This window comes from Hyla sarda, chromosome 5, assembly GCF_029499605.1.
Source record: "Hyla sarda isolate aHylSar1 chromosome 5, aHylSar1.hap1, whole genome shotgun sequence".
NCBI classification, from domain to species: Eukaryota; Metazoa; Chordata; class Amphibia; order Anura; family Hylidae; genus Hyla; species Hyla sarda.
This window is the reverse complement of record NC_079193.1, coordinates 37011140-37031761: the sequence shown is the minus strand read 5'-3', so window position 1 is coordinate 37031761 and position 20622 is coordinate 37011140. Positions and strand designations below refer to the sequence as shown.

General features: G+C 46.6%; 1 protein-coding gene across 1 annotated transcript in view; it reads left to right on the top strand.

Annotated features, from left to right (window-relative positions):
• The first annotated feature begins 14803 nt into the window (after nt 1–14803).
• The window catches only part of DNAJC1 (DnaJ heat shock protein family (Hsp40) member C1), a 141066-nt gene continuing 135247 nt past the window's right edge, over nt 14804–20622 (top strand). Inside the window, exon 1 of the mRNA XM_056519272.1 lies at nt 14804–15175. Within this exon, the coding sequence (XP_056375247.1) occupies nt 15005–15175 (171 nt within the window). The 5' untranslated portion in view covers nt 14804–15004. The remainder of the gene's footprint in view (nt 15176–20622) is intronic.

Genomic DNA, 20622 nt, shown 5'->3' with positions numbered 1-20622 from the left:
TGGACAGAGGTGTCAGCAGAGAGCACTGTGGTCAGATAGAAAAGAAGTTAAAAAAGAAAAGAACTTCCTCTGTAGTATACAGCAGCTGATAAGTACTGATGACAGAGAGCCTGTCTGCTTCAGTGGGTGGAGCAATCGCTTGGTGGGAGAGAGATCAATCTGCAACTAATGCAACAGCTGTGGGCACCCTGATTGAAAACCACAGGTCATTCATGTTTCAATGGGTGGGGTGGCTGAGGTGTGGGAGGGAGGAAAATGGAATTATGGGATTTGTAGTAAAAAAAAAGAAAACTGAAACAGGAAATACCAGTTCACAAAAAGTTAGCCACAGTATTATTGTAATCTCTCAACATAGCCATTTATGGAATAGATAATTTCTTTCAAAATAAGAACAAAATACAGAACTAATTTCTTTCAAAAAAAGCTCCACATCTGTCCCCGGGTTGGGTGTGGTATTACAATTTGGCTCCATTCACGTCAATGGAACTGAGAAGCAGAACCACACCAACCTGGAGACAGACAGGAAGCGTTTTTTGAAAGAAATTAGCTGTTTTTTTTAATTCCCAGAAAACCCCTTTAACCCCTTAAGGACCAAGCCCATTTTCACCTTAAGGACCAGGCCAATTTTATTTTCGCATTTTCGTTTTTTTTATTTTTTACGTTTACGCCGTTCACCGTACGGGATCATTAACATTACCGTATATACTCGAGTATAAGCCGAGTTTTTCAGCACGCTTTTTCATGCTGAAAACGCCCCCCTCGGCTTATACTCAAGTGAACTCCCCGCCCTCAGTGGTCTTCAACCTGCGGACCTCCAGATGTTTCAAAACTACAACTTCCAGCAAGCCCGGGCAGCCATCGGCTGTCTGGGCTTGCAGTTTTGAAACATCTGGAGGTCTGCAGGTTGAAGACCACTGCGGCCTTCGACATCATCCAGCCCCCCCCCCCCTCTCACCCTCTTTAGTTCTGTACTCACCTCCGCTCGGCGGGACGTTAGGGTGCGCTGGTCCGGGCTGTCCATCTTCACCGGGGGGTCCTCTTCTCCGCGCTTCGGGCCCGGCCCTGGAATAGTCACGTTGCCTTGACGACGACACACAGGGACGTTCATGAGTAATGTCCCTGTGCGTCGTCGTCAAGGCAACGTCTCTATTCCGAGCCCGAAGCGCGGAGAAGAGGCCTCCCCCCCGGTGAAGATGGACAGCCCGGACAAGCGCACCCTAACGTCCCGCCGAGCGGAGGTGAGTACAGAACTAAAGGGGGTGAGAGGGGGGGGGGGGCTGGATGATGTCGAAGGCCGCAGTGGTCTTCAACCTGCGGACCTCCAGATGTTTCAAAACTGCAACTGCCAGCAAGCCGATGGCTGCCCGGGCTTGCTGGGAGTTGTAGTTTTGAAACATCTGGAGGTCCGCAGGTTGAAGACCACTGTATCAGACATTGACAAGCGGTGATGACATGTGGTGATGATGAAGGGGGGGTGTGATGATGACAAGGGGATGATGAAGGGGGAGTGTGGGATGATGAGAAGGGGATGATGAAGGGGGGGTGTGGGATGATGACAAGGGGATGATGAAGGGGGTGTGTGGGATGATGACAAGGGGATGATGAAGGGGGTGTGTGGGATAATGACAAGGGGATGATGAAGGGGGGGTGTGGGATGATAAGGGAATGATGACAGGCGGTGATGATGAAAAGGGGGGGTGGGATGATGACAGGCAGTGATGATGAAGGGGGGTGGGATGATGACAGGGGGGATGATGACAGGCGGTGATGATGAAGGGGGGATGATGACAGGATGATGATGATGAGGTTGTTAATGACGGGGGTCTGGATGATGACAGGGGGGGGATGATGTATTTCACACCCTAGGCTTAAAGTCGAGTCAATAACTTTTCCTGGGTTTTTGGGGTGAAATTAGGGGCCTCGGCTTATATTTGGGTCGGCTTATACTCGAGTATATACGGTATAATTTGATAGTTCGGACATTTACGCACACGGCGATACAAAATATGTTTATAAAAAAGAAGTTTACGCTTTTTGGGGGAAAAATGGGAAAAACTGACAATTTGTATTTTTATTGGGGGAGGGTATTTTTCACTTTTTTTTACTTTTTATTTGAAAATTTTTAAACTTTTTTTTTTACACTTTTTATGTCCCCATAGGGGACTATCTATAGCATTCATTTGATTGCTAATACTGTTCAGTGCTATGCATAGGACATAGCACTGATCAGTGTTATCAACTATCTCCTGCTCTGGTCTGCTCGATCTGAGACCAGAGCAGGAGACGCCGGGAGAAGGCCGGAGCCAGGTGAGGGGACCTCCAGCCGCCATTACAGATGATCGGATCACCGCAGCAGCTATTTTATTATGCGCATTGCCGCAAATGCCGTGATCTATACAAATCACAGCATTTGAGGGGTTAATGGTGGACATCCGCGTGATCGCGGATGTCAGCCATTACCAGTGGGAACCTGCCGTGTATGACGCGAGCACCGCTCCGATGCTCGCGATCATACACAGGACGTAAATGTACGTCTTGGAGCCGGAAGTACCGCCAAACCAGGACGTACATTTACGTCCGTGGTTGTTAAGGGGTTAAATATCATTATATTTATTTACAATTACAAACAAATTGGTACCCAATGAACATTTCATTCCCTTACGTCCTACCCAGTAGCACAGATGGGGTATTCCACCCCCCGCGAACTGGTAGGACAGATGGAAGTTTTATTGAACCTAATTAAACAATCAGTAAGACACACCCACAACCCCCTGTATAAGTAAGAGGGTCATCCTCTGCCTCATTGTGTTTTTTTCTGTCCTCCCGGACAGTGGGACAGATGGTGACCCCCTTACTCCTGTTGGAGGGGGGGGGGGTTTCTTACTTGCAGTTCTGGGCTTAGTTTGCGCCCATCTGCTTCTATTGCTCGGAGCCGCGACTCCAATCGCGGCCCCGGCCGGAAGTGCGTCAGCGGCGTCTGACGTCACTTCCTGTTTCTCTCTGTCGCTCCCGGCTCGGTTTTTTGCGCCGTTTTTGCCAATAATGCGGCGAAACCGAGCGAGGAGCCTCTTCTATAACCCTCTAACTAATAGGGTTCCTTTTCCTCCTGTTTTTTGTAAGACAGGATTTCTTTTTTCTGCAACTCCGCCTTGTGGGCGGAGTCTTGTTTTGGCGCCAGCCAGGAGGATATTTAAACTCCCCCTAGGCTGCCATTCAGCCTCCTAGAGCGCAGAGCTGTTGGTACTTCCACAGTCCTGTCTTTTTGAGTCTAGTAGTGCATCCTTGCGGATACTACTGTTTCCCTATCTCTCTATCTTACCTGGTCTCTTGCTGAGAACTTTGGGTATTTTTATTATATTTTAGCTAGCCGCAATTTTTTCTTGCCGCTACATTATCTAATCACTCCTCTCATATTTACCTAGATATGTCGACCGAGGGCTCAGGGGATCGTGAAGGCTTGGCAAAAAGATCCGCCAAGCGCAAGCACCTCTCTTGTTGGATCATACTTACTACCGACGCGTCCCTTGTAGGTTGGGGAGCGCATCTCTTGGATCTGTTAGTGCGGGGATCTTGGTCTCCTCAGGAGAGAGGGTTAACCTCCAATCTCCTCGAGATTCGAGCCATCAGATTAGCACTCCTCCACTTTGCTTCTCTTCTTCAAGGGAAAGCAGTAAAGATCCAATCCGACAGCATGACGGCTGTATTGTACATCAACAAGCAGGGAGGCACTCGATCACAAAGCCTCCTCAGAGAGGTGGGTCTGATCTTGGATTGGGCAGAGAGGAACCTAACCCACCTGTCGGCAGTTCACATTCGGGGATCTCTCAATGTGATCGCCGACCGCCTGAGCAGAGGACTTTCAACTGGAGAATGGTCTCTCCATCCAGAGATGTTCAAACAAATAATACTCAGGTGGGGTATGCCAGAAATAGATCTTATGGCAACAAGGTTCAACACCAAAGTGGTGAGATTTTGTTCCCTGTACAGGGAAGACAACCCAGTAGCAATCGATGCTCTCTCAATCCCATGGAGGTTCAGGCTGGCCTACATCTTCCCTCCAATTTCCTTGATCCCAAGGGTATTGATGAAAATCAGGCAGGACCAAGCCTCTGTCATAGCCATAATTCCATTTTGGCCCAAGAGAGCTTGGTTTACCCAACTCTTGCAAATGAGTCGGGGACAATTCTGGAGGCTTAACCCAGAGCAAGCACTAGTGTCGGGGGGCACTCACAGCTGCTCAAATCTTCAAATGTTCAACCTGACAGCCTGGAGGTTGACCAGTCCCTTCCACATCTAGAAGGGCTTTCTAGTGCGGTCTTGAATACCCTCTCGCATTCCAGAGCGGAGTCCACTAACAGAGCCTATAAAAGAATTTGGACAACTTTTCAGTCTTGGTGCTCCAAGAAACAACTACCTGGACAGAATCCAGCTGTTGCCACAATCCTCAACTTTCTCCAGGAGGGATTAGACAAGAATCTATCTCCTTCCACACTCAGAGTTCAGGTATCAGCCATCTCTGCCTTTCTCAATAAACCATTGTCTCAAGACCCACTAGTCAAAATATTCTTGAGGGGATCCTCAAGGTTAAAACCTACAATTATACAACCTGTCCCAGCATGGGACTTATCGATGGTGCTCAAGGGGTTAGCATCTCCCCCCTTTGAGCCCTTGGAGGAGGTGGACATGAAGTTTGTTACCATTAAAATAACTTTTTTACTGGCAATCACTTCAGCCAAAAGGATTGGGGAACTTCAAGCGCTCTCGGCACTTGAACCATATACTAAATTTTTGCCGGATCGAGTGTTACTCAGATTCTTGCCATCCTTTATACCTAAGGTTCCATCATTCCAAAATATAAATCAAGTTATATCCCTGCCAGTATTTTCTCCTCCTCCATCCTCCAATGAAGATAGTTCTCTTCATTGCCTAGATATCTCGAGATGTCTCCAGATCTATATAAGAAGATCTTTGGAGTTTCGGAAGGATGAAAATCTGCTAATTCTCTTTTCAGGACCCAAAAGAGGTCTTAAAGCTTCAAAGCCCTCCATCAGTAGATGGGTAAAAGATGCCATTCGTATTGCCATGGTATCCCAAGGTAAGGAGCCTCCTGAGTTTGTAAAAGCTCATTCCACCAGGTCTGTATCTACCTCCTTTGCGGAAAGGAGTCTTGTTCCCTTGGAACATATATGCAAAGCTGCTTCCTGGAGTTCACTCTCCACATTTATCACCCACTACAGACTTGACAGTAGATTGGCCGATTTTTCCTCATTTGGACGGACAGTATTATCTGCCATCAGGCATGAGAGCCCTCCCTCATAGGGTTTCTGCTTGCCATTTCCCCATCTGTGCTACTGGTTAGGACGTAAGGGAATCGTTAATTTCTAACGATAATTTGTTTTCCCTTAGTCCTAACAGTAGCACAACTTTCCCTCCCTAGTTAAGTTATTTTCTTCTATTATTTACCTTTAGTTCTTCTTGTTACTACACAATGAGGCAGAGGATGACCCTCTTACTTATACAGGGGGTTGTGGGTGTGTCTTACTGATTGTTTAATTAGGTTCAATAAAACTTCCATCTGTCCTACCAGTTCGCGGGGGGTGGAATACCCCATCTGTGCTACTGTTAGGACTAAGGGAAAACAAATTATCGTTAGAAATTAACGATTATCTTTTTTGCTTATTCTCTTTACAGACCTCTAGGTTTGTGTCATCTCCCAATATTCTCAGTTGCAGGGAAAAGGTTAAAACTACTTTCTATGAATCACTTCTATCACAGGACCATACCATATGAATAATATGACCCTTGCATTTAGGGCACTTAGAATAATTATTTTTCCCTATTTTTTTTTTTTTTTTCTGAAAAAGTGGTGCATAAAATAATCCATGAATTGACCTAAATTGCATTATTTGATGATTGGTGCTGTCACATTTGGCAGGGATATGTGCAGCCCTGAGCTCACCACAGCCACTTTCCCTGCCTACTTAAGTATCCGCCCTAAGCGACGAATCCTCAACTGGGTGGTGGTCCCTGTTCTGAGTAAGAGCAGGGGTGTAGATAAGTCCATTACAATAAAGAAACAATATACATTATTCAGGGAAGCAGGTAGGGAAAGTCACAGAATGGCAGGCAACAGAATGGTCAATAGACTGCCAGGAGAGCAAAGAAATGTAAAAGAAACTACAGGCTAAAGCTATAGACACAGGAATGAGTAGTAATCACAAGCACTGACTGGAGGCTGAGCAGAGATTGAAATATCCTGCCCGCTGCTGCTGATTGGCCCTGCGCTTGTGTGGCCAGAGAGTAGCATGTAAAGCCTGGCCAGTTATGATCAGTAGAGGCACTCTTGAAATTTAAAAAAAAAAAAAATTTCATTGGAAATCTGCCCAACTTCATCCTCCTATTTCTGACAAACTTTTTTGTTTATCATCTCCATAGTATATATCTAAAACGCTACACTCACTGGCCACATTATTAGGTACAACTGTTCAATTGCTTGTTAACACAAATAGCTAATCAGCCAATCACATGGCGGAAACTCAATGCATTAAGGCATGTAGACGTTGTCAGGACAATTTAATGAAGTTCAAACTGAGCATCAGAATGGGAAAGAAAGCCATTAGCCTGAAATGCAGGGCCTGCAGCAGCTCTTAAGCATATACAGTGAAACCTCTTTGAGACGACCACCCAAAATTGTGCTAGAAAAGGTCCTCTAGATGGGCGGTCTTCTCAGAGTATGCATAATAAATGAGGCACTGCAAATCAGGTCTGGGTAAAACAAAAAATAATACCAATGGTGGAGCCATATGATGCTTACTTACAAAGACTTAAAGGGAATCTGTCACTAATTATCAGCCTATCTAACCATTTGCATAATACAATGTATAAAAGTTACATATTTCCTATCATTATTGGATGTCCACAGTCTGATCCATAGTTTTAAAGAGTACCTGTCATCAAGTAAAACTTTTTATATTGTATAGCTTATGTAAATTGAAGCCTTTTTGCAATATATCTTCATTAAGAAAACAACAACAATATTTCAAGTGGTTACCACCTGTTGAAAAAGTGGCCACTAGGGGTCTCTCTTCTATACTGTTCTGCAGGCCCTGCATAGCCTCTGGACCAGTGCCGGACGGGCACTGGTCAAATTTCCGGAAATGCGGGTGGGGCGGGATATGAGCACAGCTCTGCTCATCTCTCACTCCCTGCCTATCAGTCATGCAGGCGGGAGCGAGCGCTGTGCGCTGCTCTCACAGAGGTCTTAGCACACAGACATAGTGAATGCCCCCCTGCCTCTTGTCCCCACCCCTCAAATAAGCTATCTGGCCTTCAGCGCTCAGTGCAGCGCTGATGGTCCTAGGACATAGAGTATGGCACATATTTCTCTGGCCTGTGATTGGCTCTGATCGAGGTCTTTTTTTTAAATAAAATGTAAGTATAGGAGAGTGTGGCACATGTTTTATTTGCTGTGATTGGCTCTGATTGAGGTCTTATTTTAGTACATATCTGTACAGAGTATGGCACGTTGTAATTGGCTCTGTGTTTCCATAACTCACCATCTTACTGATGCTGACTTTGTACAGCTGGGTGCACGGCAGGCAGCACGGCTCCGATGTCCCTTCTCTCTGTATGCCTTGAGATGTGCATAACAGAGAGGAGGGGACTCACAGCCTGCCTGCCATGATTGGGTCCAAGTTCTATGTGCGCTCCCAAGCTCGAACGCAACATAGAACAGGGAAGGGCGGAAGCATTACCATGCAGGCTTCAGATGATGTCATGGCTGCCGGGTAACGCCCCTTGCAGCAGCTAAAGTAGAGAGACAGTGAGCAGAGTTTATGAATGGGCCAAATTGAAAAAGAAAAAGTGCTATGGACTCTGGATGAGCCGATTGCGGGGATGCCCGGCATTGACCCCTTAGACACAACGATCAAAGTTGATAGCGTCGGCTAAAATAAAAAAAGAAACAGTGCCGGCAGCTCAGCAGAGCTAATCGGGACCACCGAGGTAAAACAGCGGTGTCCCGATCAGCTGAGAGGACCCTTACCTGCCTCCTCGCTGTTGGATCGGTGGCTTAATGTTCCAGGAAGCCTCAGCACGCTGGAGCAATCGAGCACCGATAAGACTGATCAATCCAAGGATTGCATGTAATAGTCCCCTATGGGGACTAAAAAATAATAATAAAAAAAAGTGCAAAATTGCATACAGTGGGGATCAAAAGTTTGGGCACCCCAGGTAAAAATTTGTATTAATGTGCATAAAGAAGCCAAGGAAAGATGGAAAAATCTCCAAAAGGCATCAAATTACAGATTAGACATTCTTATAATATGTCAACAAAAGTTAGATTTTATTTCCATCGTTTACACTTTCAAAATAACAGAAAACAAAAAAATGGTGTCTGCAAAAGATTGGGCACCCTGCAGAGTTAATGAAAAAACCCTTAAGGGTGTATGCACACCACGTTTTTGCAATACAGTTCCCGTATCAGGTTTTTGATGAAAAACGGATTCCTCAAAACCTGACTAAACTGTATCAAAATGTGTGTACAAATTTTAACCCATATACGGTTTGAAAAATGATGTCCGGTTGCATCCGTTTTTTAAGAAATAACTTATAAGTTTTTAACTTTTCACTCCATTTTGAATAAAGTTTCTCTTGTTTGATTGAAATTCCAAGAAAAAAAACTGTGCAAAGTCAAAAACCATATGGTGAAAACGGGATGGAACCATACGCACATACAGTTTGGTACGGTTCCCGTTGACTTCCATGTTTAAAAAAATTCAATAAAACATATGCAGTTTAATACAGTTTTTCACCCGGACCAAAAAACGTGGTAGACTACGGTTTTGGGTATGGGTAAAAAAACGGACAAAACCGTATAAGACGCAAAACGGACTAAACCAGTTTGACATACGATTTACAATGTTAGGTCAATGCATACAATTTTCTATACAGTTCCATACGGTTTTTAACTTGAAACCGTATACCGAAACTGTATAGCAAAAATGTGGTGTGCATGCACCCTTAGGGGTTAAATTACCTGCAAATAGCTCCTGAGTGTGCGTACAGGTACGTCCTTCGTCCTCAAGAGGTTAAATGGGCACTGTCAGATACAAAAGTTTTAATATGTTGTACATCTTGTCAAAACATTGAAGGGGTACTCCGCTCCTAGACATCTTATCCCCTATCGAAAGGATAAGATGTCTGATCGCGGTGGTCCCACCGCTGGGACCCCCCGTGCTCTCCCTGCAGTACCGGAGGCTCGTGACATCACGGCCATGCTCCCTCAATGCAAGACTATGGGAGGGGGCGTGGCATGATGTGGGGGAGTGGCCGTGATGTCACGAGCCTCTGGCACTACATTGCTAGTCATCAGTGCACTGGGTGACTGGGGTGCCACAGCAGAAAATGCGGGGGGTCCCAGAGGCGGGACCCCCGCGATCCTTTGGATAGGGGATAAGATGTCTATGGGCGGAGTAGCCCTTTAACCTTTCTCATATACTTCATAAGAAAATTTTATTTCCTTTTTATAGAAATCATGGCTTTTGAAATCATGGCTTTGTCCAAGCTGAAGGACAGGCATGGACAAAGTCTTGCAAGTGAGGGTGGGCTAGCACTCCTCTGTGCTCTCTCCTGTCTGAAATTTTCTTATGAAGTACAGGGTGGGCCATTTATATGGATACACCTTAATAAAATGGGAATGGTTGGTGATATTAACTTTTTTTTTTTTCAATAGGAAGAGGGTCATGTGACACATCAATTAACTTATTGGGAATTTCACTAGAAAAACAATGATGTGCTTGGTTTTAACGTAACTTTATTCTTTCATGAGTTATTTACAAGTTTCTGATCACTTATAAAATGTGTACAATGTGCTGCCCATTGTGTTGGATTGTCAATGCAACCCTCTTCTCCCACTCTTCACACACTGATAGCAACACTGCAGGAGAAATGCTAGCACAGGCTTCATGTCTCTGTAGTTTCAGGTGCTGCAGAATGGGCAAAACAAAAATTGGAACAGGACCCTCAGAAACTTGTAAATAACTCATGAAATAATAAAGTTACATTAAAACCAAGCACATCATTGTTTTTCTTGTGAAATTCTCAATAAGTTTGATGTGTCACATGACCCTCTTCCTATTGAAAAAACAAAAGTTGGATTCAAAATGGCCAACTTCAAAATGGCCGCCATGGTCACCACCCATCTTGAAAAGTTTCCCCCCTAACATATACTAATGTGCCACAAACAGGAAGTTAATAACACTAAACAATCCCATTTTATTAAGGTGTATCCATATAAATGGCCCACCCTATTTATTTGAAAGGTTAAAGGAGATCTTTAATGGAAATTTTTTATAATCCCCTGTGCCCGGGCAGCAAAAAGTAACAAAACAAACTTTAACTCACCTTCCGACGTTCCACTGTTGCGCCGATGAGTCATACTGCGCTCTGCGTATTGCCGGCCTTTGTGATGTCCCGTCTCGGCCAGTGAAAGGCTACCTTCTCCCTGCTGCCCAGGCTCCTTATATGACAGTGCGCTCAGCCTATCACTGGCCAAGGAGGGACATCGCTGCGGCTGGCGATACGCTGAGCACAGTATGATTCATCGGCACAACGGGGGATAGTCGGAAGTTGAGTTAAAGTTTGTTTTGTTACTTTTTGCAGCCCAGGTACAGGGGATTATGAAAAAATTCCATTATAGATCTCCTTTAATGTTTTGCCAAGATGTACAAAATGTTTTTGTATCTGACAGTGCCCATTTAACCTATTGAGGATGAAGGACAGCAGGGTGGTCCCGGTGGCGATCTGCCACTAGGACCCATGGCTAATGCCAGACATCACAATCACGGCTTTCCGGCTGCTCAGCGGTGCTGATCAGGACCATCTGATCAGCTGAAAGGACGGTGGGAGGGCCCTTACCTGCCTTCTTGCTGTCCGATTGATGATCTGATGCTCCAGCCAGCCAAGGCATTGAACAGTGTATGCAATTTGAAGATTGCATGTAATAGTCCCCTATGGGGACTATAAAATTTTGTAAAAAATTGTTTAAAAAAAGTTACTAAAAGTTTAACCCCTTCCCTAATAAAAGTTTGAATTCCCCCCCTTTCCCATAAAAATAAATATATATATACACACACACACATATGCAAATCATAAAATGTTGCAGTATCTTGTAATACCTTTTTTATTGGACTAACATCATTTTGTAGATAGGCTTTCGGGAGTCCTCCCTTTATCAAGTCCAAAGCAAATCTAAGCTCACAAGCAGAAGACACAGGTTACATCTCACAAATATGCAGGGGTTAAGACAATGGATGTGGAGAATTCACACTAAGATGGGCCACAAATTGTCCTGTTATGGGAACTTAGACTGAATAGATAAGGATGAGAAAAAGGGGGAGGGAGGGGGGAGCAGGGGAGAGACTGGAGCAGGACATAGTGAGATGCAAAAGAGAACACAGTGCAGGTTATAAGAGAATCCAGTATATAGCACAGGTTAGAAGAAATTTTGATTATCTCATTATCAAAATTTCTTATAACCTATGCTATATACTGAATTCTCTTATAACCTGTGCTATATACTGGATTCTCTTATAACCTGTGCTGTACTGGATTCTCTTTTGCATCTCACTATGTCCTGCTTAATTACCAGTCTCTCCCCTGCTCCCCCTTTTTCTAATCCTTATCTATGTAGTCTATGTTCCCATAACAGGACAATTTATGGCCCATCTTAGTGTGAATTCTCCACATCTATTGTCTTAACTCCTGCATATTTGTGAGATGTAACCTGTGTCTTCTGCTTGTGAGCTTAGATTTGCTTTGGACTTGATAAAGGGAGGAATCCCGAAAGCTTCTCTACAAAATGCTGTTAGTCCAATAAAAAAGGTATTACAAGATACTGCAACATTTTATGATTTGTATCTGCATCACTGGACTAATACGGCTCCTCAAATTTACTATATATATATATGTGTGTGTGTGTGTGTGTAAACAAAAATAAACATATGTGGTATTGCTGCAGGCCCGGACTGGCCTACTGGGATATTTCCCGGTGGGGCCGCTTTGAGATGTGGCTGTGTGCATTTTTTTCCCCTCCAGCGTCCGCCAGGGCTGGATCATGGAGCGCCAGATCCGGGCCCCGTGCCCACAGGGGGCCCCCGTCACATTAGGGACATCCCTGTGTCCCAAAAAATCTTTTCGGGACACAAGGATGCCCCGGTTATCTCTCTGCAGCCGCCGGCCCCGCGTTAACTTTAAAAACGCAGGGGCCGCCGGGATGTTGGGGACTATACTGCACCTAATGTGGGAGAACTATACTGCACATAATGTGGGGAACTATACTGCACCTAATGTGGGGGAACTGTACTGCACCTAATGTGGGGAAACTATACTGTTAACCTAATGTGGGGGACTATACTGCACCTAATGTGGGGGACTATACTGCACCTAATGTGGGGGAACTGTACTGCACCTAATGTGGGGAAACTATACTGTTAACCTAATGTGGGGGACTATACTGCACCTAATGTGGGGGACTATACTGCACCTAATGTGGGGAACTATACTGCACCTAATGTGGGGGACTATACTGCACCTAATGTGGGGGACTATACTGCCAACCTAATGTGGGGAAATATACTGCACCTAATGTGGGGGAACTGTACTGCACCTAATTTGGGGGAACTATACTGCCAACCTAATGTGGGGAACTGAACTGCCAACCTAATGTGGGGAACTATACTGCACCTAATGTGAGGGACTATACTGCACCTAATGTGGGGGAACTATACTGCCAACCTAATGTGGGGAACTATACTGTACCTAGTGTGGGGGAACTATACTGCTCCTAATGTGGGGAACTACACTGCACCTAATGTAGGGAACTGTACTGCCAACCTAATGTGAGGGGCCATACTGCACCTAATGTGGGGGAACTGTACTGCACACCTAATGTGGGGGAACTATACTGCACCTAATGTGGGGAACTATACTGCACCTAATGTGGGGGAACTATTCTGCACCTAATCTTGGGGAACTATACTGCACCTAATGTGGGGGGACTATACTGCACCTAATGTGGGGAACTATACTGCACCTAATGTGGGGAAAGTACTTTCTTTGCTCTTTATATATGTCTTATCTATAAATAAGGCACTCTTCAAATATGCTTTAAAATGCATGATTTTACCTTTTATGAACAAGAAAATGACGGCGTGCCGGTATAATGACGCAACACTATGGGGCTGGTATGCAATTTTTTGCAGGGCTGGTTTTCCCACCCAGTCTGGCCCTGTATCGCTGCGTGCGTAAATGTCCAAACTATAAAAATGTAATGTTACTTTAACCACAAGGTCAATGGCGTACACATAAAAAACAAAATACCAAAGTCCAGAATTGTATAAAAAGTGATCAAAAAGTAAATTTTGCCCCACAATTTTTTTTTTTTTTTTTTTTAGTTTCTCCATAGATTTTGAGGTGAAATGATTGATGTCATTAGAAAGTAACAACACTGTCTGAATAGAGTAACAGGTGAGCCGGCACTGCTCAAACCTCGGATAATACTGCGGGACGGACCGGAATATATCCAGATGACCCAGACAACTTAAAGGAGATATCCAGTGGTGAACAACTTATCCCCTATCCTAAGGATAGGGGATAAGTTTGAGATCGCGGGGGTCCGACCACTGGGGCCCCCCACGATCTCCTGTACGGAGCCCCGACAGCCCGCGGGAAAGGGGCGTGTCGACCTCCGCACGAAGCGGCGGCCGACACGCCCCCTCAATACAACTCTATGGCAGAGCCGAAGCGCTGCCTTCGGCAATCTCCGGCTCTGCCAGAGATGTATTGAGGGGGCGTGTCGGCCGCCGCTTCGTGCGGGGGTCGACACCCGCTATCTGGCCGGAGAGCCTGGCCCCCGTACAGAGAGATCGCAGGGGGCCCCAGCGGTCGGACCCCCCGCGATCTCAAACTTATCCCCTATCCTTAGGATAGGGGATACGTTTTTCACCACTGGACTACCCCTAGTCACAAGTATGCAGGTGGTGCTCAGTCCATGTAGAAGATGCTACAATAGCGTGGAAGAAAATGAATGACGGCACTCACCGGTAAAACTTTCTTTATTTCTCCCTAAAATCACAGGAACATAAACAGGTCAGGGGGTGCTGGAGAGGCGGTAGGTGTGCGGGACCCGCACACCTACCGCCTCTCCAGCACCCCCTGACCTGTTTATGTTCCTGTGATTTTAGGGAGAAATAAAGAAAGTTTTACCGGTGAGTGCCGTCATTCATTTTCTTCCACGCTATCATTAGAAAGTAAAGTTGGTTGCGCAAAAAACTTGCCCTCACATGGGTCTGTATGTGGAAAACGGAAAGTGTTCTGATTTTCAGGGGAAAAAAAACGACAGAGCAAAAATGAAAAATGGCCCGGTCCTCAAGGGGTTAAGCTCTGCCCTTAGAATGAGCAAACATAATACTCCTTCCTGGGTAGGGCTTGAATAAACCCCACCTAAAATTGACCCGCCAAAATACAGGCTATTGGCGAATATGGACGATAATTCTTAACTAATCCTTCTTCATCCTGTTCATCCCCAAAAAATAAAAAATAAAATAAAAAATATGAAAATAAAAATAAAGACTTCATGGCGTTCACGGCAGCCGCCGTTGCCCCCATGGTTGTTCCCGCATCCCTAGGACGACGACGACATTATCCAGTCAGCCGGGTCGCGAGCCCTGCCAAGTAAAAGACAGGGAACTGGAGTCACGTGACCGGCCCGCATCACGTAACGCGCGCGTCATCGCAGCCCCGTCCGTCGACGCGTATGCCGGTGGTTCACCATGACTCCTGTGACGTCGTTAGCCCCGCCCCCCACGCTGAGCTGCTGCTGCTGCTGCTGCTGCTGCTGAACTTGTAGTGAGCGGTATAGCCGGGCCTGGCGGCCACGTCTGCTCTAAGGAGAGGAGGACATAGCGGCTGCCGGCCTGTGTGTGTGTGTGTGTCGTGCTGCAGGATGAGGCTGCCCGAGGCCTGCTGCTGCTGCTGGCCCCCGCTCTTACTGCTGACCATCCTGTGTTGCTGGCAGCTGCCACCCGCCTCAGCCTGGGACAACGGGGATCTGGAGCTGTTTGACTTGGTGGAGGAGATTCAGCAAAACTTCTATCAGTTCCTGGGGGTGGAGCAGGTAATTGGGGGTGATGATGATGGTTGTGGGGCGCAGCTGTGTGTTACACCTTGTTGTCATGGTGATGTCAATGGCCGCTGCACCTCTGGGGGCAACCGGTGATAACCGCCACGCGTGGTCTGATCCACCAAAGACTTGTTAGTAGGTAAGGAGCGCCGCTATGATACTTTGTTTTTGGGGGGCAGCCATAGTTCATGTGGCAGAAACTTCTACCGCCATATAGTGACACTGCGACAAACGTGTACGTCATGTCATCTTTAATATGTAGGACACTGTTTCCCAACCAGGGTGCTTCCGGCTGTTGCAAAACTACAACTCCCAGCATGCCCGGACAGCCGTTGGCTGTCCGGGCATGCTGAGAGTCGTAGTTTTGCAACAGCCGGGGGCACCCTGGTTGGGGAACACTGATGTAGGAAGTGGATCTGGCACAAAACTAAGTAATGATCCCTTTACTTATCTGTGGCTCCCACCCAGGCAACAAGAAAATACGTTAAGGACCATACGTGTAAACAAGTGTGTACAAGCCAACGCGTTTCGCCAATGACATATAGGTTTAGTCATGGCCTAGTGCTAGCGGTCAAAACGAGTTGGCGTGTACTAGGGATTGACCGATATAGATTTTTTAGGGCCGATACTGATAATATGTGAACTTTGAGGCAGATAACCGATAACTTATATCGATATCCCGGTATAAGTTATTGGCTGTCCCCCCCCCCCCCCCCCCCAGAAGCCGCTGCATATCAATGATTTAAAGCGGGCGCTTTAAATTAATGAACTGCAGCGGCTTTTGCAGGGCCAGAGATCGCCTCCGCCACCCGCCTCTCTCCCCCTGCTTGTCCTGGAGTCCTCCCTAGTCCAACCATCGCTGCTGCCCCATTGCCTCCCACATCCCCGGTTTTATAATTACCTGTTCCCAGGGTCCGCGTTACTTCTGGCTCCGGCGGTGTTCTGAGCTGTCACTGTGCGCACTGACGGTGACATCACGTTGAGGACGTCACTCGTCATTGCGCATCGCACAGCAATAGCCCAGGACGCCGCAGGAGCCAGAAGTAGCGCGGAACCCGGGAACAGGTAATTATAAAACCGGGGATGGGGGAGGCAATGGGGCAGCGGCGGCGGTCTCGGGGCAGGGGCATTATCGGCAAGGTAATTGCCGATACCGATAATTTCATAAATAGTGAATTTTACACGTGTATTGTCCTTTATTCACCTACAATAAAAAGGCCCAAGGTTATGTCATCTTGCCAAAATTGGATTTTAATGTTGCATTGCTAAAATTTGTCCAGATAGTTGCATAACATCCAACCCATCGTGTATTGGGTGACCGCCGACGGGTGGTGTGAACTGTAGTTGTCACTGAGAGCCGTGACGATGAGGACTGATGGTAAGGAAACCGCTATCTAGACAGACCTTGGCTTTTACTAGAATGGCACACAGCACCCTAAGGCCTTGTTCACAGGGCAAAACCTGGAAGAAAAATCCTGTCCAGAAATTCCATTGCAGCAGAGTCCCATTGTTTCCCATAGGATTCTGCTGCAACGTGCACACGTCAGATTTTACGCGGTGGAAACATCTACTGCGAAAATTCAGATTCCGGCCTGTCAATTCTTTCTGTAGAATTTGCTCAGAAATGCATTGCCATTTACAGAAACGGCACGTTACCGAGCGGTCGTAGCGCCGACATGTTCTGCCAGTACCCGGTGTCTGCGAAATGTCCACCAAATAATCTTACTCCGGGCCGGCGCTGCGGCGTTCTGAACACGGAAACTTTGAGCTTCTGTGTTCATGGCATTGTGCCACACCCCTCCATTCATGTCTATGGGAGGGGGCGTATCAGCTAGTACATAGCTGTCACGCCTCCTCTCATAGACATGAATGGAGGAGGTGTGACAGCTGTGATCGCCCGTCATCTGGCACGGAGCTGAGTTTGCTCCGTGTACCGGATGACTGGAGTGCCTCGCCGGAGTTCTCTGGGGGGCCCCGCGGCGACCCCTGTGATCAGACATCTTATCTCCTATCCTTTGGATAGGAGATAAGATGTCTAGGGGCGGTGTACACATTTTAACCTGTAGCTCTCCAACTTCCATCTTACCTGACAGCTGTGGCCAAGAACACACGCTACCGCTTCATTCATTTTAGGGACAATTGTTGCTATGACACAAACTGCTGTCATAGAGTCCCTGTCTTTATAAAACAGTCAGGAAGAAGAGCCACTTTTGATCACGGGCACGTTTTAAACGAGGGTCCTTTACCATCCCCACTCTTGTCAGTCCTGTATGAATTGGCGCTAAAACCACACGGACATGCGCTGTCCCCATTATTGGCAATGCAGTTCTGTGCTGTATTGTGAAGAAAGAACATTTTCATTCTTTTGGCAGAGTATGGAATTGGAATTCGTGTGGCAGAATTTGTGGTGTGGAAATTCTGCAGTGTGTACAGTGCAGCAGAATCACTTTGAAGACAACGGGCGGGATATGCCGTAACTGGGGCCTGCACATTGGTTCCAAGCCGTCTGCAACACCTGATTACAAATTGTCACAATTTGCTATAAAACTTCAGCTATGTGCCACAACTCTTTGGGGGAGGTACCGTATATACTCGAGTATAAGCCGACCCGAATATAAGCCGAGGCCCCTAATCTCACCCCAGAAACCCAGGAAAAGTTATTGACTCGACTATAAGCCATGGGTGGGAAATACATCATCCCCCCCATGTCATCATCCAGACCCTCGTCATTAACACCCCCGTCATCATCCAGACCCCCGTCATCATCCAGACGCCCGTCATCATCACCCCTGTCATCATTCCCCCCCCTTCATTATCACTGCCTGTCATCATCCCCCCCCTTAATCATTACCCTGTCATCATCCCCCCTTCATCATTACCCTGTCATCATCCCCCCTTCATCATCACCGCCTGTCATCATCCCCCTGTCATCATCCCACCTTCATCATCACCACCTGTCATCATCCCAAACCCCCCCCTTTATCATCACTACCTGTCATCATCACCGCCTGTCATCATCCCCCCCCCCCACCCCCTTTGATCATCACCACCTGTCAATGTCTGAACAGTGGTCTTCAACCTGCGGACCTCCAGATGTTTCAAAGCTACAACTCCCAGCATGCATCTGGAAACATCTGGAGGTCCACAGGTTGAAGACCACTGAGAGCGTAGAGTTCACTCGAGTATAAGCCGAGGGGGGGTGTTTTCAGCACGAAAAATCGTGCTGAAAAACTCGGCTTATACTCGAGTATATACGGTATATCATTGTGTGCAGTCATTCCTCCTGCCTTATTTTCCCCCTCTTCCATTATCAGAATATTCCGTACAGAAGTTTTCGAGTCTTATTAGAAAAAAAAAAAAGCCTATTCATTGTTATGTAGCTTTCACTTTGTGTTTTACAAGTCATTGATATTATTAAGATTTCTTCTTTCTGTTCATGAATGGAAACCTTGAAGTTTTTTGTTCTTTCCTGGCCTAGCGCTGCTTACAGCAATACAGTTTGTTACATGCTGGGGGTTGTAGTTTTGCAACAGCTGGAAACACCCTGGTTGCTGACCTAGACTGATATGGCAGGACAAGGTCAGTCCGGGTTATCAGCCTTTTTATAGGAACAAAAATGTTTCTTTTCTGACGGCAAACAGAGCTTCAGGATCATTAACATTCTATTTTTATAGTTTGTACTAGAGATGGGCGGTATGACCAAATATGTGTATCACGGTATTTTTGTAACTTATGGCGGTTCCACGGTATATAACGGTATTTCTTTCAAACACCCGGGCATGCTGGGAGTTGTAGTTTTGCAACAGCTGGAGGTCCACAGGTTTGAGACCACTGCTGTACGCTGTATCCCTATGCCCGGGATGCAAAAGATAAAGAAAGTAAACTTTAACTTACCTACGTCGGCCTTACGCTGTTCCTTAGGCTGACGGCTGTCCGACGTTCCAGTCCCATCAACGGCAGGAGCGATGTCCCGCCCCGGCCAGTGATAGGTTAAACGCACTGTCATGTATGAAGCCGGCCAGAGCTCCTTACATGACAGTGGGCGCAGCCTATCACTGGCCGGGGCGGGACATCGTTCTGGCCGGTGATAGGCTGACGGCTGTCCGACGATCCCGTCCCCAGCGTAAGGTCGACGTAGGTAAGTTACAGTTTATTTTCTTTATCTTTTGCAGCCCGGGCATAGGGATACAGCGTACAGCAGTGGTCTCCAACCTGCGGACCTCCAGCTGGTTGCAAAACTTCACCTCCCAGAATGCCCGGACAGCCGTTGGCTGTCCGGGCATGCTGGGAGTTGTAGTTTTGCAACATCTGGAGGACCGCAGTTTGGAGACCACTGTCGTACAGTATAGAGTTCCAGCGCCGGCGGCCCCCAGCAAAGAGGAGGAGGGCAGTGCTTGCGGGTGACACATGTGAGTAGTACCCCGCTAGGCTGATAATTAATTGGGGGGGAAGCAGAATAGCGCTGGCGGGTCACATGATTTGGTGGGGGGGAGCAGAACAGCGCTGGCGGGTCACATGATTTGGTGGGGGGGAGCAGAACAGCTCTGGCGGGTCACATATGATTAGTTCCCCGATGTGGGGACAGCGCTGCACTGGGCTGATAATTCATCCCCAAGGGGGACGGCCCAACCGGTATTGCGGTATGGGGAAAAATTAATATCGTGCAGCCCAAAAATTTCGGTATTCGGTATGAACCGTTATACCGCCCAGCCCTAGTTTGTACATTTACACACATGCCTGTACCAAATGGTGGAGATTTATCAAAACCTGTGTAAATGAAAAGCTCGCTTCTTTCATATTTCACAGGCCTCTTTAAAAATGAAAGAAGCAATCTCATTGGTTCCTATGGGCAAATGGACAACTTTTTTTTTTTTTTACACTTTGTAAAATGGGGAAATGGGAGATTTAAATTTTTATTGGTGAAGGACTTATTCACATTACATATTTATGTACTGTTGATAGTAATCACTCGATTGCCAATACTGATCAGTACTATCTGCGATCTACTTTACTTCTCTGATCTGTCAAAGATGTCAATCATCTTGATGGACATCGGACCCCCCGAGTTTACCCCACATCTGGTCCAATGAAGCTTTCTTTAACCCCAATAATACTTCAGATCGGGGGTCAAGTCCTGGGAAAAATAAGTGTGGGAACTCACCCAAGATTTCCACTCAAGGACTGGTCCTGCAGGACTCTTGCTAATGGGAATGGTTAGAGAGAGTACCCCCTTGTGCCATTTCAAAGGTTTGCAGGATTTTGCTGGACCTGCTGTATGTTCTGTGACTGCCCGAAACAATCTCTTTACTGCCCGCAAGTATTTTATTGGGTCCCTCGGGATCCCAATCCTGTTGCAGGGCTCGTCGTCATCAGTATCACATCATCTGAAGGGTTAATGGAAGGCATCGGCGTGATCTCTGATGTCCAGTCAAGACCTGATG